At 40.0% G+C, this 26,565-nt stretch overlaps 1 protein-coding gene across 2 annotated transcripts in view; it reads right to left on the bottom strand.

The window, feature by feature from the left end:
• Positions 1-21,387: 21,387 nt before the first annotated feature.
• shcbp1 (SHC SH2-domain binding protein 1) overlaps positions 21,388-26,565 on the bottom strand; it is a 40,665-nt gene continuing 35,487 nt past the window's right edge. For both annotated transcript variants that reach the window (XM_072279654.1, XM_072279653.1), the window contains 3 exons: positions 26,300-26,386; positions 23,282-23,426; positions 21,388-22,796 (listed from right to left, as the gene is read on the bottom strand). In XM_072279654.1, the coding sequence (XP_072135755.1) occupies positions 22,441-22,796; positions 23,282-23,426; positions 26,300-26,386 (588 nt within the window). In that variant the 3' untranslated portion in view covers positions 21,388-22,440. The remainder of the gene's footprint in view (positions 22,797-23,281; positions 23,427-26,299; positions 26,387-26,565) is intronic.

Below are 26,565 nucleotides of genomic sequence, written 5' to 3'. Positions count from 1 at the left end.
AAGTTTTGTACATTGAGCGGTTATTTGTTGGTAGGAAAGGCCCCTCACTGTTCTAGAAGTACTTCGAACCCAGCTTTATTATTTCTGTTCTCAACGCGTCAGGCAGAATTGCTTTTCCAGTATCCTTGTCGAACTTCAGGAGTCCAATGTCATGCTGTTCAATCACTTCTGGGATGACAGTTCGAGGCTCTTTGACACCATCCAGTTCACGAGGTTCAGTGTTGTCAGGTTCAATCTCGTCAGGTAAAATCTCATCAATAAACTCAACATCACCACAACCACCATCGTCTTCCCCTCCTGTTGTGTCCACGTTCTCTGTGGCAGCCTCACACTTAATCTCCTCATACTCGGATTTACCTGACTTGACTTCCTCCTCGACTTGTGACGCATTTGTACTTGATCCACCTTCGGATTCTAACAAACTTGTAGCAGGTGCAGGTGACTCCATGGAACGTGTCGAACTACTTGTTCCGGGCTTTTCAAAGAAGGGCATGAAGAACTTGCTCGACTTCTTGGCTTCCTTCGCCTTCAACTTTCGTCTCTTCCGTCCTTCAGCTCCACTTTCCTTCTTCTTCGTGAAGAAACGTTTCATGGTCTTCTTACACAATGCTCTGAAATAAGGCCATCCTGGTGCTTCTCACCCATGATAATCAAAGGCAGATCATACATCTGAAGAAAATTCTTTTTTCACTATCCGAGGATGGCTTGTCTGACTTTAATAGAAACTGCTCAGTGGCGCCCCCTTCAAGTGGCACCCAGGGCATGTGCCATACCTGCCATACCTTAGATACGCCACTGGTAATTACCAAGGTTCAATATGTCCTCTTTCTGAGGACAAACATACAAATATACATGGACATTTTTTCAAATTGCTAGTGTTGAAGCTGTTCTGAAACCTTGTGGATAGAACCATGGCTAGTTCTGGAATATAGGTCTTCAGCAGCATAGACAAGTGATTCCAATGCTGTCGATCACTTCTAAGGTTAGTGAGGAGTAGTTTACAGTACACTGGTTGAAGAATAGATTGCGGCTTCAGAAGACTGAGATGGGTCATTCTGGCTGAACATGTCTGGACATTCACCACTCGTTAGAATGAGGATGTTCATGATTTACTTGTTTATCATCTAATGCTTAAGAATACAGTGTTAAATGTTTAAAAATGTTTACTGTTATTAGAGCTGCATTACTCTTTAAACTCCTTCCCTATTTATTATTTCTAAACACCTTATTATCACAGAGGTTATACTGTTTGCTATGATAGTTCTCCTTCACCATTCACCATCCCCTTTTACTTCTCTCACCCTATCTCCTTGCCTGCTTCTCCCCACGTTTCTTTCTTCATGCCTTTCTGTCCTCTCCTATTAGATTCCCCCTTCTCCAGCCCTGTATCTCTTTCACCAATCAACTTCCCAGCTCTTTATTCCACCCCTCTCCGCTTCCCGGTTTCACCTATCACCTTGTGTTTCTTCCTCCCCTCTCCCGCCTTTTAAATCTACTCCTCATCTTTTCTTTCTCCAGTTCTGCTGAAGGGTCTTGGCCCAAAACATCAATTGCACTCTTTTCCAGAGATGCTGCCTGGCCTGCTGAGTTCCTTCAGCATTTTGTGTGTGTTGCTGTGATAGCTTGGCTCATTCCTATTTAGACACGGGTGACGCATTTGTTATTTTCCAGCCCTCCACATATTTGTTACAACTTTTGGCGGTTGAAAGGTTAATGTAAGTGCTTTAGCAACCTTAAACAAAATCTAATACATAGCCAGCCTCTCTAGTACCTTGTCAATTTTCACCCCATTCATTGGGTTTACTATCTCCTCTTATTGACAGTTTTCATTTCATTGGTAAAAATTGACGAAAAGCAGTAAGTATCCCAACATTCTCCTGTCTTTGTTAGTTCCCCTTATCACCTACACCTATGTGGATTTCTTCTAGGTGCTGTAGTTTCTACCCACATCGCAACGATGTCCTGGTAGATAAATTGGCTGCTACAAATTGCCTGTTACAGTAGGTTAATGGCAACAAGAACCAAAGGGAAGTTGATGGGCATGTGAGAGAGAGGATCTGTCCCAGATGTACAAGGAAATAAAGATGGGGAAATGAAGCTGATAGGATTGCTCCCCTGGGACTTATCATCAACCTGACATGGTGACAGGCTTAAACAAGGGAAAATCTGCAGATGCTGGAAGTCCGAGCAACAAGCACAAAATGCTGGAGGAAATCAGCAGGCCGGGCAGCATCTAGGAAAAGAGTACAGTTGCTGTTTCAGGCTGAAAGGTCCTGCCAAAGGGTTTTGGCCGAAACATCAACTGTACTCTTTTCCTAGATGCTGCCTGGCCTGGTGAACAGCCTCCTTCTGTAGCATTATATGCCTCTACCCTTCGGTCACGTCAAGTTCCTCAAAAAGCTCTGCTCATTCGCCTCAGTAAGATTTAAGCAGAATGCATTTTAATTGAATTCCATTGTCATCTCCATGTTCCTAGCAAGAGTCCATATCCTTTTACTTCATTGAACCCAGAAGATTTATAAAGTGTTGTTCATGAGTGTTTGCATCATTTCTTTCCCTAAATCTTGCTATTGCCTAGCACTGGTTAGACATTCGCCTGCGTTATTCAGTATGTGGACCACAGTACATCTGTTACTGATAAACTGTATTCACCCCAATCACGTGCATGATTTGTCCCCAGGGCTGCTGGATTTCAAACTGCAGTTGTGTGCATGGAAGTTCTGGCCCACTGTATTTTGTCAGAACAGTGTGATCTTGAGCACGTCACACAGGATGATTAGAAAACAGAACAATATACTGCCAAATTTTTGCTGAAGCATGGTTCACAAATTCTTTAAATAGGAAATGCCATTATCTAAAAATGCTATTGAATTTACTGGAAGCCCAAAACTATTCTGCTCATAGCAGCACTTTTAAACTAATACCTGAGAATCAAACTAATTTGATCTGCTTGTAAAGTGCCGAGATTTCCTTCGAGATCAATAAATCAGTTTGGCGGTTTTCTGGAAGAAAGTCTTCAATAACAAATGCGGAATAATAGTTGGGTTGTGTCAATATGAATTAAGTCAGGCTGACTCAAAATGACCCCTGGCAATATTTTAAGACAATTATAAAATCTGAGTGACAAAATTTTTTGTACTTTTGAGATGGGCACTCATCAGAGATATAATTTGTAAACAAGTCAAGGCATTTTTCATAACAACTGCAATCAGTTCCATGGTCATATTTCAAAAAGGTGCATTTTTTCCAATGAGTTGTATATTATCAATGAAAATTGACCTAAGTATTGCTATTATCACTCCTGTGTAAATGAAATCAGTTAAAGTTTATAAAACAGTTGATTGTTTATTCTAGGATTCCTCCAGTCAGTTACCTTGGTTTGAAGTAGGTTTCAGCCTGAACAGCAATAAAATACTTGTAAAAATCATCTAGGAAAAAAAAGTGGGTAATTAATTTACCACCTTATCGTCCTGACAATTGTATTGAACCATCAACTGGCTTTAGTGCACGTTAAAAGTACTGCAGACTACCGCTGTATGCTGAAATGTGTGGGTTGATGCACATATTTTATGTTAATTAATTTTGAATGTATTATATTGGTATAATTTATTGATAATATGAATCTAGCGTATGGACCACAAATAAGTTTGTGCAAGTGGACAAAATAAGAAGATTCTTTTACATTAGTTAGTCTGAATCAGTGTTTTCAGCCTATAAACAATCCCATTACCATGAAAAAGATGTAAATTGAATAATAGATTAAACATATTCAACCAGATGTGGTTAATTTACTCAAACAATTTTGTAGTATGGGTAAACAAAGTACATTTTTGATTTACAATAGCATATTCACAGAAAAAAGAATGGCCTGAAACATCAATGTAAAATACAATTGAAGTACCACTGTGCTGAAAGTCAATGTATGCATTTATTCTATTACTTACTGTACAGAGCAGCCTCAATCTTCAAATTGTCTTCCTGTTTTATATTAAACCAGATACTGAAGGATAGGTTGGACAGGCTGGGTGAATGGGCAGATGCATGGCAGATGCACTTTGTTGTGGATAAGTGTGAGGTTATCCACTTTGGTGGCAAGAACAGGAAGGCAGATTACTATCTGAATGGTGTCAAGTTAGGAAAAGGGAAGTACAATGAGATTTAGGTGTCCTTGTTCATCAGTCACTGAAAGTAAGCATGCAGGTACAGCAGTCAATGAAGAAAGCTAATGGCATGTTGGCCTTCATAACAAGGGGAGTTGAGTATAGGAGCAAAGAGGTCCTTCTGAAGTTGTACAGGGCCCTGGTGAGACCACACCTGGAGTATTGCGTGCAGTTTTGGTCTCCAAATTTGAGGAAGGACATTCTTGCTATTGAAGGAGTGCAGTGTAGGTTCACGAGGTTAATTCCCAGGATGGCGGGACTGTCATATGTTGAAAGATTGGAGCGACTGGGCTTGTATACACTGGAATTTGGAAGGATGAGAGGGGATCTGATTGAAACATATAAGTTTATTCAGGGATTGAACATGCTAGAGGCAGGAAACATGTTCCTGATGTTGGGAGAGTCCAGAACCAGAGGCCAAAGTTTAAGAATAAGGGGTAGGCTATTTAGAACAGAGTTGAGGAAAAACTTTTTCACCCAGAGAGTTGTGGATCTGTGGAATGCTCTGCCTCAGAAGGCAGTGGAGGCCAATTCTCTGGATACTTTCAAGAGTGAGTTAGATAGAGCCCTTAATGATAGCGGAGTCAAGGGATATGGGGAGAAAGCAGGAACGGGGTACTGATTGTGGATCACAGTGAATGGTGGTGCTGGCCCGAAGGGCCAAATGGCCTCCCCTGCACCTATTATCTATTGTCTATTGTCTATAGTTATAGAGATGGGGTTTACCTGAATGAACACTTCATTTTTCTGAAATTTAAATGTAATGAGACCATGAAATATAGGATCAGAATTAGGCCATTTGGCCCATCGAGTCTGCTTCACCATTTCATCATGCCTGATCCACTTCCTCCTCAGCCCGAATCTCCTGCCTTCTCCCCATCTCCCTTCATGTCCTGACTAATCAGAATCTATCAACCTCTGCCTTAAATATACTTAAAGACTTGGCCCCACAGCGGCCTGTGGCAATGAATTCCACATATTCAACACTCTCTAGCTGAAGAAATTCTTTCTCATCTCCATTCCAAATGGAATTTCTATTCTGAGACTGTGTCCCCTAGACTTAGACTCCCCCACCATAGTAAACCAAGGGCACGTTCGGCACAGCAATGTGGGTCGAAGGGCCTGTATTGTGCTATGTTTCTATGTTTTAAACATCCTCTTCATATCCACTCTATTGCAGCTTTTCATCAATCAATAGATTCCCACGCCCCCCTCCCTGATTCTTCTGAATTCCAGTGAGTACAGGCCCAGAGCCATAAACACTCCTCATATGATAAGCCTTTCAATCCTGGAATCATTTTTGTGAACCTCCTTTGAACCCTCTCCAATGTCAGCACATCATGTCTTAGATACGGGACCCAAAACTGCTCAAAATACTCCAACTAGGGCCTCATCACTGTCTTATAAAGCCTCAACATTACACATTTGCTTTGACATTCTAGTCCTCTCAAAATGAATGCTAACATCAAAATCAGAATCAGATATCACTGGCATGAGACGTGAAATTTGTTAACTTAGCAGCAGCAGCTCAATGCAATACATAATCTAGCAGAGAGAAAAAAAAGTTAAAAAAATAAAAATAATGATAAATAGATAAGTAAATCAATTACATATATTGAATAGACTTAAAAACATGTGCAAAAACAGAAATACCATATATTTAAAAAAAGTGAGGTAGTGTCCAAAGATTCAATGTCCATTTAGGAATCGGACGGCAGAAGGGAAGAAGCTGTTCCTGAATCACTGAGTGTGTGCCTTCAGGTTTCTGTACCTCCTACCTAATGGTAACAGTGAGAAAAGGGCATGCTGGAGGTCCTTAATAATGGATGCTGCCTTTCTGAGACACCGCTCCCTAAAGATGTCCTGGGTACTTTGTAGGTTAGTACCCAAGATGGAGCTGATTAGATTTACAACCTTCTGCAGCTTCTTCCGGTCCTGTGCAGTAGCCCCTCCATACCAGACAGTGATGCAGCCTGTCAGAATGCTCTCCATGGTACAACTATAGAAGTTTTTGAGTGTATTTGTTGACATGCCAAATCTCTTCAAACTCCTAATAAAGTATAGCCACTGTCTTGCCTTCTTTATGACTACATCAATATGTTGGGACCAGGTTAGATCCTCAGAGATCTTGACACCCAGGCTCATTCTCTCCACTTCTGATCCCTCTATGAGGATTGGTATGTGTTCCTTCATCTTACCCTTCCTGAAGTCCACAAGCAGCTCTTTCATCTTATTGACGTTGAGTGCCAGGTTGTTGCTGCAGCATCATTCCACTCGTTGGTATATCACACTCCTGTACGCCCTCTCGTCACCACCTGAGATTCTACCAACAATAGTTCCATCATCAGCAAATTTGTAGATGATGTTTGAGCTATGCCTAGCCACACAGTTATGTGCATATAGAGAGTAGAGCAGTGGGCTAAGCACACATCCCTGAGGTGCGCCAGTGTTGATCGTCAGCGAGGAGGATATGTTATCACCAATCTGCACAGACTGCGGTCTTCCAGTTAGGAAGTCAAGGATCCACTTGCAGAGGGAGGTACAGAGGCCCAGGTTCTGCAACTTCTCAATCACGATTGTGGGAATGATGGCGTTAAATGCTGAGCTATAGTCGATGAACAGCATCCTGGCGTAGGTGCCTGTGTTGTCCAGGTGATCTAAAGCCACGTGGAGAGCCATTGAGATTGCATCTGCCATTGATCTATTGTAACAATAGGCAAATTACAATGGGGCCAGGTCCTTGCTGAGGCAGGAGTTCAGTCTTGTCATGACCAACCTCTCAAAAGCATTTCATCACTGTCGATGTGAGTGCTACCAGGCGATAGTCATTAAGGCAGCCCACATTATTATTCTTAGGTACTGGTATAATTGTTGCCATTTTGAAGCAAGTGGGAACTTCTGCCCATAGCAGTGAGAAGTTGAAAATGTCCTTGAATACTCCCACTAGTTGGTTGGCACAGGTTTTCAGAGCCTTACCAGGTATTCCATCAGGACCTTCCACCTTGTGAGAGTTCATTCTCTTTAAAAACAACCTAACATTGGCCTCTGAGATGGAGATCACAGGGTCATCAGGTGCAGCAGGGATCTTCACAGCTGTAGTTGTGCTCTCCCTTTCAAAGCTGGCATAGAAGGCGTTGAGTTCATCTCGTAGTGAAGCATCGCTGCCATTCATGCGATTGGATTTCACTTTGTAGGAAGTAATGTACTACAGACCCTGCCAGAGTTGCCATGCATCCAATGTCGCCTCCAACCTCGTTCAGAATTGTCTCTTCAGCCTTGAAATTCCCCTCGGCAAATCATACCTGGCTTTCTGGTATAAGCCTGGGTCGCCAGACTTGAATGCCACAGATCTAGCCTTCAGCAAATGACTGATCTCCTGGTTCATCCACGGCTTTTGGTTTGGGAATGTACAGTAAGTCTTTGTGGGCACACACTCATCCACACAGGTTTTAATGAAGTCAGTAACAACTGCAGCACACTCATCCAGGTTCAAAGATAAATCCCTGAAAACAGTCCAGTCCACCAATTCAAAGCAGTCTTGTAGGTGGTCCTGTGCTTCCCTTGTCCATACCTTCTTGGTCCTCACTACTGGTGCTGCAGTCTTCAGTCTCTGCCTATACCCAGGAAGAAGAAGTACAGCCAGGTGATCAGACTTCCCGAAGTGAGGGCATGGAATAGCACGGTAGGCATTCTTGATGGTGGTGTAACATTGGTCCAGTGTGTTGTTTCCTCTGGTATTACAAGTGATCTGTTGATGGTAATTGCTTGGTGATTTTTTTCAGACTGACCTGGTTATAATCTCTCAAAATGCTGGTGAAAGCATTAGGATGCGCTGTTTCGTACATGTTGATCCCATTGCTCGGATCATCTAAAGCCTGATTGACATCGGCCTGAAGTGGAATGTAAACTGTTACCAAAATGACCCCAGAGAACTCCCGTGGTAGGTAAAAAGGATGGTACTTTACTGCTAGATATTCCAGGTCTGGTGAGCAGAATTGGGACAGCACTGATATACTTGTGCATCAAGAAGAGTTGATCATGAGGCATACTCCTCCACCTCTGCTTTTGAGAGACTCTTTAGACCTATCCTGACAGTGTATAGTAATCCCGTCAATCTGGATCGCTCCATCCGGTACGGAAGGGGTTAACCAGGATTCTGTGAAACAAAGGACACACGTGGTCCTAATGTCCCTCTGATTCAGCACCCTAACTCTGAGATCATCGATCTTATTCACCAGAGACTGCACGTTTGCCAGCGTACTCATCCAGATTTGAAGATGAATCCCTGAATACAGTCCAGTCCACCAATTTAAAGCAGTCCTGTAGGCACTCTTGTGCTTCCCTTGTCCATACCTTCTTGGTCCTCATTGCGGGTGCTGCAGTCTCTGCCTATACTCAGGGAGATAGTCAGTATAGGGAGATTCAAACGCTGTTTCCTAAAACGCACTTGTAGCCCCAATCTACACCCCGTATCTCCTCCGAGGTGTCCTCCTTGGCCACTTCCAACCACAGTCGGTGCCGTTTCTGTCCGTTTTAAGCAGCGATAGTTCATTTAAACACATTAAGACATCTTTGTTGACTGTACTGACCTTGGAAACAGTTGTGCTTTTTAGCTATATCAGGCTGAAACGCAAACGTTTAATTGTATCCATTGAGAGTACTGCTGCTACATGCCTGCATTATATTTGCATTCCTCACCACCAATTCAATACACAAATTAACCTTTAGAGAATCCTGCAGAAGGATTCCCAGGTTCCTTTGTATCTCAAATGTTTGAATTTTCTCTCCTTTTTGAAAATAGTCCACATTTTTAATTCTTCTATCAAAGTGCATGACCATACACTTCCAACACTATTCCATCTGCCACTTCTTTGCCCATTCTTCTAATCTGTCTAAATCCTTCTGTAGCCTTTCAGTCCTCAACACTACCTACCTCTCCACCTTTCTTTGCATTGTCCACAAACTTGGCCACAAAGCCATCAATTCCATCATCAAAATCACTGACATATAAGGTAAAAAGAAGTGGTGCCAACACAGACTCCGATGAAACTCCACTAGTCACCAGCAGCCAAGCAGAAAAAGCTCCCTTTATTCCAGTATTTGCTTCCTGCCAATCAATCACTGTTCTATCTGTGCTAGAATCTTTCCTGTAATGCCATAGGCTCTTAACTTGTTACGCAGCCTTGTGTGTGGCACCCTATCAAAGGCCTTCTGAAAATCCAAGGACACAGCATCCACCAATTCTCCTTTATCAATCCTGCTTGTTATTTCTTCAAAGAATTCCAAAAGATTTGTCAGGCAAGACTTTCCCTTAAGGAAACCTTGCTGACGGTTTTATCATGATCCTCCAGCTACTCCAAAACCACATCCTTAACAATTGACTCCAACACCTTCCCATCCACTGAGATTAGACTAGCTAGCCTATAATTTCCTTTCTTCTGCCTCTCTCCCTTCTTAAAGAGTGAAGTAACACTTGCATGAGGGAATCTGTAGATGCTGGAATCGCACATCATCAAAAACACACCATCCCTACCGTGAAGCATGGTGGTGGCTGCATCATGCTGTGGGGATGTTTCATTGCAGCAGGCCCTGGAAGGCTTGTGAAGGTAGAGGGTAAAATGAATGCAGCAAAATATATGGAAATCCTGGAGGAAAACCTGATGTAGTTTGCAAGAGAACTGCAACTTTGGAGAAAAATTGTTTTCCAGCAAGTCATTGACCCCAAACATAAAGCCAAAGCTACACAGGAATGGCTTAAAACCAACAAATTTAATTCCCTGGAGTGACCAAGTCAGAGTCCAGACCACAATCCAATTGCAAAGTTGTGGCTGGACTTGAAAAGGGCTGTTCTCTCATGACCCCCATGTAGTCTGACAGAGCTTGAGCAGTTTTGTAAAGAAGATTGTATAAATATTCATCCCCCTTTAATATGACAAACCAAATCATCACTGGTGCACCCAACTGAATTCAGAAGTCACATCATTAGTTAAATGGAGATCTACCTTTGGAGACCTGTGTGCAGTCAATTGATTGTAATAAAAATACACCTGTAAATCTGGAAGGTCCAACTGCTGGTGAGTCTGTATCCTGGCAAAAACTACACCATGAAGACAAAAGAAAACTCCAAGCAACTCCACGAAATGCTTATTAAAAAGCACAAGTTAGGAGGTGGATACAAGAGCATTTCCAAATCACTGAATATCCCTCGGAGTACAGTTAAGTCAATCATCAAGAAATGGAAAGAATATGACACAGCTGTAAATCTGACTAGAGCAGGCCGTCCTCAAAAACTGAATGACAGTGCAAGAAGGGGACAAGTGAGGGAGGTCACCAAGAGAGCTATGACAACTCTGGAGGAGTTACAAGCTTTATTAGCTGAGATGGCTAATTATCTGCACATACAACAACCGTTGCCTGGGTGCTTTCTGGAAGAATGGCAAAGAGAAAGCCACTGTTGAAAAAAACTCACATGAAATCTCAGCTAGAGTTTGCCAGAAGGCATGTGGGAGACTCTGAAGTCAGCTGGAAAAAAGTTCTATGGTGTGATGAAACCAAAATTAAGGTCTTTGGCTATCAGACTAAACACTATGTTTAGTGTAAGCCAAACATCGCACATCATCAAAAACACACCATCCCTACCGTGAAGCATGGTGGTGACTGCATCATGCTGTGGGGATGCTTCACTGCAGCAGGCCCTGGAAGGCTTGTGAAGGTAGAGGGTAAAATGAATGCAGCAAAATACAGGGAAATCCTGGAGGAAAACCTGATGTAGTTTGCAAGAGAACTGCAAGTTCGGGGATTTGTTTTCCAGCAAGTCATTGACCCCAAGCATAAAGCCAAAGCTACACAGGAATGGCTTAAAAACAACAAACTGTGATTCAATTTTTAGAATGCCATGGACTCGATCCAAGACCCTGGCCCTGGCACCAGGGAGGCAACGAACCATCCAGGTGTCTCTATCGTGTCCACAGAATCTCATTTCTTTTCCCCTAACTATGGAATCTCTACTATAGTCCTCTTCACCTCCATTTTCATCTGAGCCACAGCGGCAGACTCAGGGCCAGAGACCTGGCCGCTGCGTCTTCTCCCTGGTAGATCGTCCCCCTCAACAGTATTCAAAGTGGTCTACTTATTATCTAGAGGAATGGCCACAAGGGTGTCCTGTACTGAATGCCCATCTCCCTTCTTTCTGACAGTCACCCAGTTACACACCTCCTGAAAACCAGAGGTGACCACTCCCCTGTAGCTTCTGTCCATCACTTCCTCGGTCTGCATGAGCTGAAGGTCATCCAGCTGCGGCTCCAGTTCCTTAACATGTTCTCTGAGCAGCTGCAGCTCGATGCACCTGGTGCAGGTGTGCTTACCTGGGAGGCTGGTGGTCCCGCGATTTCCACATCTCACACACAGAACAAAACACAATCAGACATGTCCTTGAGTAAATACCTAAATATAGTATGAAATAGAGGACCAGGAGGGTGAATTTACAGTTTTATTGACATTTTTGAAATACTTGTCCAAAAAGGTTTGAATAAAGTTGTTTTTACCATTTAATGAAAATTCTAATTGTATAAGGTTTTCATAATCATTTCTGATTGAAAGCCAATCAACAAAAGTATTAATTCTGTTTCTTCCACTACAAATAGAAACATAGAAACATAGAAAATCTACAGCACAAAACAGGCCCTTCAGCCCATAATGCTGTGCCGAACATGTACTTACTTTAGAAATTACCTAGGGTTACCCTTGGCCCTCTATTTTCTAAGCTGCATGTACTTATCCAAGAGTCTCTTAAAAGACCCTATCGTATCTGCCTCTACCACCATTGCCAGCAGCCCATTCCACGCACTCACCACCCTCTGCGTAAAGTACATACCCTTGAAATCTGCTCTGTACCTGCTTCCAAACACCTTAAAACTGTGCCCTCTCATGTTAGCCATTTCAGCCCTGGGAAAAAGCCTCTGACTATCCACATGATCAATGCCTCTCATCATCTTATACACCTCTATCAGGTCACCCCTCATCCTCCGCCGCTCCAAGGAGAAAAGGCCGAGTTCACTCAACCTATTCCCATAAAGCATGCTCTCAACTCCAGGCAACATCCTTGTAAATCTCCTCCGCACCCTTTCTATAGTTTCCACATCCTTCCTGCAGTGAGGTGACCAGAACTGAGCCCAGTACTCCAAGTGGAGTCTGACATGGGCCCTATATAGCTGTAACATTACCTCTCGGCTCCTAAACTCAATGCCACGTTGATAAACCACCTCACACTTATCTGGGTTGAACTCCATCTGTCACTTCTCTGCCCAGTTTTACAATGTCCTGCTGTAACCTCTGACAGCCCTCCACACTATCCACAACACCTCCAACCTTTGTGTCATCAGCAAATTTACTAACCCATCTCTCCACTTCCTCTTCCAGGTCACTTATAAAAATCACAAAGAGTAGAAGTCCCAGAACAGAGCCCTGAGGCGCACCACTGGTCACCGGCCTCCATGCAGAATATGACCCGTCTACAACTGTTCTTTGCCTTCTGTGGGCAAGCCAGTTCTATCCACAAAGCAATGACCCTTGGATCCTATGCCTCCTTACTTTCTCAATAAGCCTGGCATGGGGTACCTTATCAAATGCCTTGCTGAAATTCATATACACTACATCTACTGCTCTTCCTTCATCAACGTGTTTAGTCACATCCTCAAAAAATTCAATCAGGCTCGTAAAGCACGACCTGCCTTTGACAAAGCCATGCTGACTATTCCTAATCATTATATGCCTCTCCAAATGTTCATAAATCCTGCCTCTCAAGATCTTTTCCATCAACTTACCAACTGCTGAAGTAAGGTTCACTGGTCTATAGTTTCCTGGACTGTCTCTACTCCCTTTCTTGAATAAAGGAACAACATCTGCAACCCTCCAGTCCTCCAAATGCTGCATGATCTGCTGAGTATTTCCAGTGTATTTTTTACATTGCAGATATCTAGCAATTGATGTATGTTTTGATTTATTATTCTGTTGTCTGCATATTGGGTTGTAGCAGTGAGGTAGGCATGAAGGTGCAAGTCCTTTTATCATTGGACTTTAGTAACCTATTTGAACTCAATAAACATTCATAAGTGGTGTCAGAGGAGGTAACCCTGATGCCTTTTATGCAGTGGTCCCCAACCACCAGGCCACGGACCAGTACCGGGTCACAAAGCATGTGCTACTGGTATGATTTGGCGATATGAAACGATATGAGTTAGCTGCACCTTTCCTCATTCCCTGTCACGTCCACTGTTGGAACTTCAACGCACGCGAGGTCATTACCCACACGCCATCCATGTCAGTGTGGGAAGAAGATCAACTCTTCGAGCTTGCAAATGACGGCGGGCAGAAAAGTATGTTTGACATAACATCTCTGCCGGCATTCTGGATCAAAGTCAAGGCTAAATATCCTGAGATAGCCACGAAAGCACTGAAAATGTTGCTTCCATTTCCAACATATCTCTGCGAAGCGGGCTTTTCTGCAATGAATGCAACGAAAACTAAATTGCAGAATAGACTGGACACAAGGAACCCCCTTCGAGTATCGTTGTCCCCCATCACCCCTCGATGGGAACGTCTCGTCGCAGGGAAACAAGCCCAGGGCTCCCACTGATTCAGCAATATTGGTGTGTTGCAATGATTTTATATGTTCATATGGGGAAAATATGCCCTGTGTGTTTAATATTAAAATCTTTAGACAAACCCTTTTAGAAAAGAAATTGAGTGTATTGGCCAATTATAAGTGACTTAGTTGACTTATCACCTATATTCCGGTCGTAATTAACAAACCCACCCCCTCCCCCCCACCGGTCAGCCGGTCCGCAAGAATATTGTCAATATTAAACCGGTCCATGATGCAAAAAATGTTGGGGACCCCTGCTTTTATGAAGCAAGCCATAAGTGTTCCCATGAAATGAGGTTACGGTCAAGGTTATTATGCAGTTAGCAGTATGTAAAAATATATGGTTTAAGAACGAATTTTATTGTAAGTGGTAATATTATGATTTTTTTCTTTGAGCAATATGTTGTTGCCCCATTGAGAACAGAGGTTAAGCCACTTTATTTCATTTCACCTTTTTACACTTGAAAATTGCCAGGAAGACCCCATTGACTGCATAGGAACCAGGTTTACATAGATCACTACAGCAAGTTATAGGTCCTTCAGCCCTCAATGTCTGTGAAAACCATGCTGCCAGATTAAACTAAGCCTCTCTGTTTGCACATGATCCTTAGTCCTTCAGTCCCTGTGTGTTTATGTGCCTGTCTGAATGCCTCTTAAATGCCATTACTATGTCTGCTTCCGCAACCACCCAAGCAATGCATTCCAGCCACCTACTACTCTCTGTTCCGGAAAAAGCTCACCCAGCACATCTTTAAATTTTCTTCCTCTCACCTTAAATCTATGTATTATCGTACTTGATACAATATCCTGAGAAAAAGACTCCCTACCCTATCTGTCATAATTTTATAAACCTCTATCGAGTATCCCGTCAGCCTCTAATACCCCAGTCTGTCTAACCTCTCCCTACAGCAAATACTCTCTGATACAGACTGCATCTGTCTGAACTTCAACTATTTTCTATGATCCAATAAACCTCCTGTCTGCATTGGACTGGAACGCTGGCTGCCCTTTCCAATGCCACTTAGTTAACTGAACATCAGGTAGACAGTAACAGCTTTGGAATTTTTTTTTACGTTTTAAACTGATGTTAATTTTACACAAAAGATAAACAAGAATGATTGGAATCCAAAGGACAACAGTCTAGTAATATGCTGACCATTCTCCACAGAAGCTGCCTGATTCTCTGAGTTTCTCAGAGCAGTTCACTTTCGGCTCACAGAGTGACAGCTCTGGACAAAATCATCAGGTCCAGGTTCGTAAGAAAGGCTGAAGTCTTCAAGTAAAACTTAAAGGTTTTAAAACAAAAGAGGTCATGCATAAATTAATCCATGTAATAATGAAATACATAATTTAAACAAAAGTTAACAAATTTCATGACATGTACCAATGATAATAAACCTGATTCTGATTAAAAGTTCTCTATTTCCTTTAAGTCTTTATTTTAAACATTATAAATTAAAATAACTGAGAAAGCAGAAGTGAAAAAGGTTAGCTTTATTTAAATTTGGTTATAAGGGAGTGGATGTAATTTTTTGTCTGTAAATGGTTTCTCAGTAGTTTAATTTGAAGAATGGATTCTTTCAGTGGAAATTAACTTGAATTTAACTGTCAATGAGGAATTCATCTTAATGCCGTGGCTTAACATGGAAAGGTTATACTACCGTGCGTATAAAAAGTATTCACCCCCCTCCCCTTGGAAATTTTATTGTTTTACAGCATTGAATCACAGTGGATTTACAGTGGTGTTAGAAAGGTTGTGAACCCTGTAGAATATTCTCTATTTCTGCATAAATATGATTTAAAATGTGGCCATATCTTCATGTAAGTCCTAAAAGTAGATAAAGAGAACCCAATTAAATAAATAGCACAAAAACATTATTCTTGTTCATTTATTTATTGAGCAAAATGATCCAACATTACATGTATTTGTTGGGAAAAGGAACTGGTGTGACTCCTTGTGCAGCAATAACTTCAGACAAACGTTTCCGGTAACTGTTGATCAGTCCTGCACATCAGCTTGGAGGGATTGTAGATTGTAGATCATTCCTCTGTTTCAGTCCATCAGTCTTTCTGGGATACTTTACATGAACAGCCCTCTTCAGGTTATGCCACAGCATCTCAATTAGGTTAGGATCAGGACTCTGACTTGGCCATTCCAAAACGCAAATTTTCTTTTCTTTAAAACTATTCTGTTGTTGATTTACTCATGTTTAGGATCATTGTCTTGTTGCATTATCCAACTTTTACTAAACTTCGGGTAATGGACCGCTACCTTGACATTCTCCTGTTAAATGTCTTGACACAATTTTGAATTCATTGTTCCCTCAGTGATTGCAAGGTGTCCAGGCCCTGAGACAGCAAAGCAGCCCCAAACCATGATGCTCCTTCCACCATGCTTCACAATTGGGATGAGGTTTTGGTGTCGGTGTGCAGTGGTCTTTTTCCTCCAAACATAGCGGTGTGCATTTCTGCCAAGAAGTTCAACTTTTGTTTCATCTGTTCACAGAACAGTGTCCCAGAAGTGTTGTAATATCCAGGTGGTCTTTTGCAAACATGAGACATGAGGCAATGTTTTTGTTTGGAGAGCAGTGGTTTCCTCCGTGGTGTCCTTCCATGAACACAGACTTTAACAAGATCTAGAGATTTCTGCAGGTCTTTTGTTGTTGCCCTTGGGTTCTTTTTCACCTCCTTCAGCATTGCCCTTGTTGTGATCCTTGTAGGATGCCCACTTCTTAGGGAGAGTAGCACAGTAATAGGGAGAGTAGCAACAGTACTGACTTTCCTCCATTTGTAGATAATTTTTCATATCGTGGACTGATGAACATTCAGGTCTTTAGAAATGCTTTTGTAGCCTTTTCCAGCTTCATGCATCTCTACATTTCTTCTTCTAAGGTCCTTTGAAAGTTGTTTTGGTTGAAGCATGGTGCACATAAACAGATCTTTCTCGAGAATCACAAGCTCTGTCAGTAACCTGGCATTTTTTAAAGGGCAGGGCACCTTTAAAAGTGGCAAAGAGAAAAAAAAACTCACATGAAATCTCAGCCTAGAGTTTGCCAGAAGGAACGTGGGATACTCTGAAGTCAGCTGGAAGAAGGTTCTATGGTCTATGAAATCAAAATTGAGCTTTTTGGCCATCAGACTAAACACTATGACTGCACATCATCAAAAACACACCATCCCTACCGTGAAGCATGGTGGTGGCTGCATCATGCTGTGGGGATGTTTCACTGCTGCAGACCCTGAAAGGCTTGAGAAGGTAGAGGGTAAAATGATTGCAGCAAAATATAGGGAAATCCCAGAGGAAAACCTGATGTAGTCTGCAAGAGAACTGCAACTTGGGAGATATGTTTTCCAGCAAGACAATGACCCCAAGCATGAAGCTAAAGCTACACAGAAGTTGCTTAAAACCAACAAATTTAATGTCCTGGAGTGGCCAAGTCAGTGTCCAAACCTCAATTCAATTGAGAATTTGTGACTGGACTTGAAAAGGACTGTTCACTCACAATCCCCATGCATTCTGACAGAGCTTGAGCAGTTTTGTAAATAAGAACGGGAAAAATTGCAGAGTTCAGTTGTGCAAAGCTGATAAAGACCTATCTGCACAGACTCAAATCTGTAATTGCTGCCAAAGATGCATCTAATAAATACTGACTTGAAGAGAGCGAATACATATAAATCAATAATTTTGTGCTTTATACTTATAATTAATTTAGATCACTTTGTAGAGATCTGTTTTCACTTTGACACAGAAGTCTTTTTCTGTTGATCAATGTCAAAAAATCTAAATTAATTAAATCCACTATGATTCAATGTTGTAAAACAGTAAAACATGAAAACTGCTGGGGGGGGGATGAATACTATTTATAAGCACTGTATATCGATTTATCTATAAAAACTTGTAAGAATGGAACAAGATAAATTGGCTGAATAATTTCATTCTAAATGGTACCATTTTTCTGCTTCAATATCCTGTTATAATATTATTTTGGAAAAGCAGAAGTTAAAGAGTACAGCTATGAATTAGACCACAAGACAAGATTAATTTTCTTCCAAATCTCAGAACAGTGTGCAGAAATGATAAACTGATCTCATTAACTTGAGATGTCAAAACAGTTTACTTCTTTCTTTTTTAGGGAGAAAAGGTGGAAATATCAATATAAATAATTAAATGAGCCAATACTCAAATAAACTTAAGTGAAATAAACACAGCACCAATGAGTAGGAATACACATATACAAATACAAAATGTCATTTTCAATTTTATAAATTTGTTATTGTTTTCACAGATTTGCATTGTTTTATATTGAGATATAAACTTATCATATGAAAATAATGCTTGTGATTCTTCTTTTATTTCATACTTACCATTGATCTCGTTCTAATACTGAAATTATATGATCCATCAGCTTGTCCTTTTGTCTTCCACAGAAATTTACAGTATTGTCTGTGTACTCACCTTGTCCAGAGGTATTCTATGTCCCTACTGAAATTAGTTTATGGCAAATGGTGGCAGACCACTAACGATACAGGAAGATATAGATATTTAATCTGAATGGGTTGTGTCTGTTGATAAACGCAGAGTAGGGGAACCATTCTGAAAAAGGTAATAAATATTATTCTAGATCCAGACTATACATACGAAGGAAAGCATCGTCCATCATCAGGGAACACCACCACCCAGGTGATGCTTTCTGCTCACTCATGCCATCAGGAGGAAGGTACAGAAACCTTAGGGTTCACACCACCATGTTCAGGATCAGTTATTAGCTCTCAACCATCTGCTCCTGAAACAGAGGAGGCAACATCACTCAACTTCACTTGCCTTATCACTGAACTGTTTCAACATCCTGCTGTCTTTCAAGGACTCATCATCTCATGTTTTCTTTTTTTTGCTTATTTATTTATTATTATTGTTTTTTTTTATTTGCAGTTTATTGAATTTTATATATTGGGTTTTTGTCTGGCTTGTTTGGGTCACTATTTTATTAATTCTATTATGGAATTAATTCTATTATGGTTCTTGGATTAACTGAGTATGCCCACAAGGAAACAAATCTCAACATTGTATATGGTGACATAGATGCACTTCAATAATAAATTGAACCAAGCAGTGACAATATAAAGGAGGGAGCAGTGATACCATTATATGAGGCCTTTTACTTTTTCAATGTTTTTTATTGAGTTTCAAATTGATAAGCATAACAATGATAATGATACAAAGAGATTGGGATTACATTAACAACAGTTAATGTACACAGACACAGACTCCAAGTAACATATTTAATTTAAGCTTCCCAATCTCTTAATAACTGAATATGAAAAAGATTCAAAAAATTTAAGTCTTTACCCCCTACACTAAAACAAAACAAAACAAAGACTGGGCTGCCATATTTCATTGGTTAAGATCATTATTTGTCATTAACTCTGCTCCTCTATACACAAACAATAAGTTATTAAAAAGGATTCAGAAAAGGTCAGCTTACATCATATGAAAATGTTGAATAAATGGCCTCCAAGTTTGTTCAAATTTAACTGAAGGATCTGTGGTACCACTCCTAATTTTTTCCAAGTTTAAGCATGTTATAGTTTGGGAAAACCATTGAAATGTAATAGGGGATTAGACTCTTTCTATTTAAATAAAATGGATCTTCTGGCCATTAATGTAACAAATGCAATCAAACAACAAGCTGAAGGGGATAAATGACTAAAGTCTATCATTGGTAGTCCAAAAATTGCAGTAAGTGAGGCTTTATAGAGGAAGATTAAAATAAAAAATCACTGAAAATTTATCAGATTGAGGAATGAGAGGTTGTAATTATGTAAGAATTTTTCATAGATTCAGTAGAGGTTACTGTGGAACTAAGGGTTAATTATGGTGCACTCGCAAATGTTTCTGCTGGTTGATGAACTAAAAGCAAGGCATTATTGTCTGATGATTACCAAAGGGGAAGTTGGAAAATAAAAACAAGTAATTAAAATGTCAGTCAATTTTTAAACCACAGAGAGCTTTTTAAACAGAAAATATAATTAAATTGGACTTGCATCAGTTTTAAAATATATATAAAAGAAGAAAATAACAGGGAAGAGGCACTTGGTTAAGTAGCAACTCAGAACTGTTAGTAGTCATGAAGCTCAGAAAAAGCTTCCTTCCCTGTTGTAATGTCTACTTCGTTTCATGTACTTTCCAATGGTGGCTGTTCATCGTATCCGACGATGACAGGAAACCTGTGCAGATTTTTAAGTGGAAAAGCCATTGCATTGGGCAGTTTCATTCTATCGACCTCAGAAGTCTGGGTCCAGCGGTACAAACAAGCACCTCAAATTTGGTCTAGTTTGGTTGCAATAGATGACAATAATGACTTCTGTGCCTTGTCTTGCCCTTCCCTGTCCATGCAGTGTTGCGGTACCACCTTCCTGGCCTTTGGATCTCACTGGATCTCATCTGCCCAGTACGCCAGAACCGATTTGTATGCTAGGACAAGTATGTCCCCATCTCAATAGGGTACGAGGCTACCATCTACCCTCACCTGATCCCAAGTAACAATTATTTCATTCTCCTTTACACCTGTCATTGGAAATGGGGGTGTATGCGGTTTCCAGGGAGGGGTAGTACTGCTGGTGAAGGGACTACGCATGTCCATTCGGGGGCAGCTCACTCATCTTTGGTCCCCACTAGACACTCAGCTCTCACCTGTGGCTCCAAGTAGCTGTTTGCATGCGATGATGCCACACCCCAGTACACCACTCCAACAGGCGGGCTAAACAGGTTGAGGCTGGCTGGCGGCGTCAAACTCCGTTGAGATAGGGACATGCCTGTCTTAGCATGTGAAGTCAGCTCCAGTGGACTTGCATTCCAAGAATGAAGTGCTTATCATATGAGGAGCAACTGATCACTCTAGATCTTTATTCATTGGAATTTAGAAGATTGTGGGGGGGAATCTCATTGAAACATACCAAATGTTGAATACAGTGGATATGGAGAGGTTGTTTCTTATGAAGGGGAAGTCTAGGACCAGAAGGAACAGCCTCAGAATAGAGGGATATCCATTTAGAATGGAGGAGATGAGGAGGAATTTCTTTAGCCAGAGGGTAGTGACAGGTGGCTATGGAGGCCAGGTGATTGGTTGTGTTTAAAGAGGAGGTTAAGAGGTTTTCGAGCAGACAAGGTGTAAAAGGCTACGGGGATAAGGCATGAGAATGGGGTTGAGAGGCAAACGAATCAGCCATGACGAAAGGATGGGGCAGATTCGATGGGTCAAGTGACCTAATTCTGCCTCTATGTATTATTGTCTTATTTATTCAGTACAAAGTAACTAGATTCTATATTAATTCCAACATACTTGGTATTTTCATTGAATAACAGCTGGTTGCGTACTGGAATTAGTATTCAAGGAAAATCTAAATTAACTACAAATCAATATAAAATAAAATCATTGGTTCCAAAAGAAAGCTAATTGAGTTCTTAACTAAAAATTTTTTTTGAAATATGGATCTCTAACTAAAGGAATAAAAGTCATTAATTGGACAATAAAAACATGAAGTACATGAAATGAATGTTGACAAAGTAAACTAGTCACGTTTGGAAAATAAATACAGTAGAATGTATTCTCATCTTTATTCAACTTCATCTCTCATTATAATGTTTATATTAACAGTGTGACAGAGTATTAACTCAGTATTAATACAGTTACATGGTTTCACCTGGTTATCAAGAATCTTCCTTCATTCAATACAACGCAAGTTCCCAAATTCATCCACAGTACATATAAATGTAGAATTGTTCAATGTTAATAATGGAAAAATAACCAACAGAGAGGACCTATATCTAGCCATACTGATTAGGTGCTAAACTATTTCTTCATATAACACCAGCCCCCAACCAAAACTAAAAGCAAAAAAAAGCAGGAATAAAGTTTTTAAAAAAGTGTTGAAAATAAACAGATTATAAATTAAGGAAGACACAATAGACTGCGGGTGCTGTAACAGGGAGCATAAAGCTGAAGGAACTCAACAAACCAAGTAGCCGTTGTGGAGGCATAGGGGTAGTCGACATCTTGAGTCAAGACCCAAAAGCAGGACTAATGTAGCGTCTTAACCAAAAATGTTACCCATCCCTCTGCCTTTATTAGTGTGTTCTGACACACTGAGTTCCTCCAGCAGTGTTTCAGAGATTAGTGAATGTGTACAAAGGAAGTATGACTGTAAAGTAAGCCCCTAGAGTTCACAAGTAGTTTTCATTTTTGGGACTTAAATGCTTTCAGCAATGGCATGTGAAAAATTCTGAGACTAACCCACTATAAACTTAACAAATTCAATTTTACACTACTAAATGAATTGTGACAAAATTGCAGCTTAAGAAAATGTCTTTCTAAATTACCTTAGATACAAGATAAATTAACTGGTTATAATTCAACACAAATACCCTTATTTCATCAAACGGTTCATAGCCTAAAACATCATAAACCTGAGTATATATACCTACTATTGAGAAGACCCTTGGACTGCAGTACTATCAAGAATTACATTTTCTTATTTGCTTGCTCTTGTCATTTTACATATATAAATCTTCAAAGCAGCTGTACAACTTGTCTACAAATGTATTTCATATACAATGTTTTCTGTACACAAAAAATGAAATTAACAGTACACAATTCCAAAACTTCCTTTTCCATTTTTCTTAAAATGATTACCTACAATGGATGGGAATATTTCTTGTGATATTAAGTTATTCATCTCACTGTCTACTGTTTCATTTAATCTGCTTCTGGACTGTTCCCTCTTTGTTGCAGAAGTAGAAATTAATTCATTTGTTATTGCTTCATCACATTCAGCTGCATCAGTGGGGTACAAGACAACTATTTCTTCACATGCAGTAGGACTACAGTCATCAATTAATAAATCTGGTACATGCTGTGTTATACCACAACCAGAATTTAATTCCAAATTTTGTTCATTGAAATCATTTTGCAAATTCTTCTTTACCTCCGTGTCACCTACAGAACAGAAACACAAATAAATCTTCAGATTTATCTTGTTGCAAATACTGCTCTTACTACTCAGGATAGCCAATATCATTTTTCAACAAGTAACTAGTTTAATTCATTTTCCAGATGGTAGACAAGGATGTGAGGATGTGTGAACTTCACTTCCTGACAACAAATACATCTTTTGAATTACATTGATTGTATGAAAAATGCTCTATAAATAAGTTAAATAAATAAATACTGAAATCTACTTAGCACTTTCTCAGTGCCAAGTTAATTATGCCAAATATCAAACTTTTATTGACCAAGCATTCAGAAAATATACCAGTGTAGAAAATTAATCTAAAGATTTCTTGATAAATTGCAGTCTTTATAAACTTCACCTTATGAAACCAACAGTTCTTTCTATTGTTTTCCCCCAATTCTGACTACATTCTGCATGCAAGAAATCTGACAAAGAATCAATCAGTTCACAAGCTTTCTTTTCCACTTACTTGTAAGCTGCTGTACGAAAAATGGTTTCATTTTTGTGAAGTTAATTGCAAATTTGGACATTGTAATGCCATAGCCTTCATGATTATGGATCAGATTATTCATCATTGTTATTTTTGGCATGTCATATAGTTGCTCCATGAAATTCTGCAATGAGTTCAAACAAATTTCATTGGGATTCATACAACTTATACCACACATACTAGTCACAACCAGTTATACATGACACCTAATTATAGGATACTTTCCAACACATGCCAAAACATTTTTTAAGCATAGTATGTACTATTCCTTCATTAACCTGAATTTGATATTGCTCTGTTTGAGAGCCTGGAAATATAATCACATGTAAAAAAATGTAAAGCAAAGATGCTTTCAAAAATAATGAAATAAAGTTTTTAAATATCAAAAAATTACAATAAAGAGCAGTAAACTGTAGAAACTAAATCAATCAATATTTGGTGTGATCACTCTTTGCCTTTAAAACTGCATCACTTCTCTTCGGGACATTTTCTTACAGTTTTATATGAAAATTGGCTGGGAGGTTGTTCCAAGCGTTTTGGGAGAACTTGCCACAGTTTGCCTGCAGACTTTGGCTGTTTAACTTGCTTCTACCTCTCCAGGTAGGTCCAGGCAGCCTTGATGATGTTGAGATCAGGGCTCTGTAGAGGCCATTCCATCTGTTGCAGAACTCCTTGTTCTTCTTTTTGCTGAAGATAGTTCTTTATGACCTTGGCCATATGTTTGGGGGTCATTAGCTTAAGGCTGAATGTAATTGAGTCTGATCAGATGCCTCAATGACGGTATTGGGTGTTGGATGAAAATCTGCTTTTACTTCTCTGCATTGAGAATTCCATTATTTCTGACCAGATCACCAACTCCATTTGTAGAAATGCAACCCCAAATCTGCAGGGAACCTTTGCCATGTTTCCATGTTGGTTACAGGCACTGTTCCATATAGTACTCTCCAGCTCTTCTACAGATAAACTGCCTCCTGTTTGAGCCAAAAAAAAATTCTAATTTTGATTCATCAGTCCAGATTACTTGCTGCCATTGTTTAGCAACCCAGTCCTTGGTGTACAGTAGGTGAGCCTCTTGGCTTTGTTTCCACTTCAGAGGAATGGCTTTTTGGCAGCAACTCTTCCATGAAGATACTTCTGATAAGACTTCTTAAAATTGTAAAGGGGTGTACTCGGGTTCAAGTGGTTCCTGCGAGTACAGAGTTGATAGGAGTGCTGAACATCTTCCAATTTAGCAGGGGCATCTCGTCTGTTGCACTCAGTATCCATGGCCACCTACTGTGCTTCTGGTGTTCAACCTTCCCATTTATTTGCACTTCTTCAGTATCACTTCTACAGCTCACCTTGAAACTCCTGCCTGCCACAAATTTCTTCTTCGAGAGACCTTGCCTATACAGGATGACACATTGTGTCTTGTTGCTATTCTCACTCTTGCCATGGTGTAAAAATTGATGATTTGGAAGTTAAACTGTTGCACCTAGCACACCATCATCTTTTAGTTTGGTTGTTCTTCGCCCAGTTTGATTTCTTCTACACCCGTTTCTGTTTCAGTTCATCAGTTTAGTGCATTCAATTACGTTGTTTGTATCCGGCTCAATCACTGCTCTGCACTGAACGTCAGCTCGCTGCTCCATGAGGTTTACTCATGTCTGCACCGGACTGTGGCTGCGGCCTGCAACTATCACAGTGTGGACTCACTTCTGTGAACTTCAGTTCTGAATATTATTTGCTTACTTTTCTTGTTTGCACTTTTTTTTCTCTGCACGTTGGATGTCTTATAGTCTTTCTTTTTTAAAATGGGTTCTATTGGGTTTCTTCATTTTGTAGCTGGCTGTAAGGAAACAAATCTCAAGGTTGTACAAAGTATACATACTTTGATAATAAATGTACTTTGAGCTTTGATTTTTAACATCCTGTTTGTTAACTTGGTTTAATCATGCACAGGGCTATATACCTAAAAATAATCAAGTTTTTACTTGAAGTGGCCTGTTACTTCATATTCTTTTCTTTAATGAAATACAAAAATTTCTCTCACACCTAATGTTTTGAAAATGAATGCTTTTCTAAAATTTCCTTTTCTGTACTGACACACTAAAGCAGAGGACAAAGAAAAAAAATCAACATCTAAAACAAAAATATAGTATGCCTAAGGCTTTTACACTAAACTGTATTTAACAAAAATGCAAACTTTTCATCACTAATAAATTGCTTGAACATACTGTACAATCTGAAATTAGATTGGCTTATTATTGTCACATGTACCAAGTTACAGTGAAAAGCCTGCTTAGCATACTGCTCATACAGTGCTTTGAGGTAGTACAAGGTAAAATTATAACAGAATACAGAAGTGTAACTACTGTAAAATCATTAACTGAGAACAGTACACTTAATATTGACACTTTATCATATGTTAACTTCAGCATCTTTTAAATTATCATTCTTTTCTTCTTAAGCCCATCGCCCCTACTGAGGCATAGGCCACTGACAGCAATTCACCAGAGTGTTCTGTCCTGGGCCAGTCTTTCAAACTGTCCCCAGCTGTAGACCATCTTCAAAGATTCTTCCTTTCCCAGGGATGAGGTCTTTGGAGCTTCTGTTGGCATTTCTTTAGCACTGGATTTTTAGGGGATGGAGTTGCTAATCTCTTACCCAACCCTCCTTTAACAGCTGGGTTTCAGACTATCCATGGCAGAGGTATTGCTTTATTTCTTTCTCTTTTTTTAAAATAAAGTCTGCCTCATTATGCACAAAACCATTTCCATTTATTTTTACTTCTAAATCCTAAGCCCTTATTATTTATTCCCCCTCTTACCATTAACTAGCTGTTGTAAGTATAGCTTTTAGCCAAATATCTGGTCAATCTTGTTGTCTTGTATTCTTTCTTAAATTTCTTATCTGTTCCTATTTTGTGAATGAATTGTTTCTTTATATTTAAGTTGGTATATAAATACAAGTTTCTGTTGTTGTACTACTTACATCCCCAACTATCATTGAACTTACCTTAACAAGTATTCCCTCCTTGCAGTGATGTATATCATTGCCAAACAGCTCACATGTACTGCTAGGATAAATTTCAATGCCTGCTCCCTGTTGAAAGTGCAAACATTGGTCATTTTTCTAAGGATATTCTATATAAATTACTATTTTAAATGCTTTCATTGATTTCCCCAAGGCAGTGCCAAAACCCTCCAAGACTGAGTGCACTGACACACATTTATGTACAATATATTTTAGAGCAAGAGTCTTTTTTTTTAACTTTAATAACA

The sequence above is a fragment of the Mobula birostris genome, chromosome 15 (genome assembly GCF_030028105.1).
Source record: "Mobula birostris isolate sMobBir1 chromosome 15, sMobBir1.hap1, whole genome shotgun sequence".
NCBI lineage: Eukaryota > Metazoa > Chordata > Chondrichthyes > Myliobatiformes > Myliobatidae > Mobula > Mobula birostris.
The sequence above is the reverse complement of the archived record's forward strand: the minus strand, read 5'-3'. Positions and strand labels throughout refer to the sequence as shown.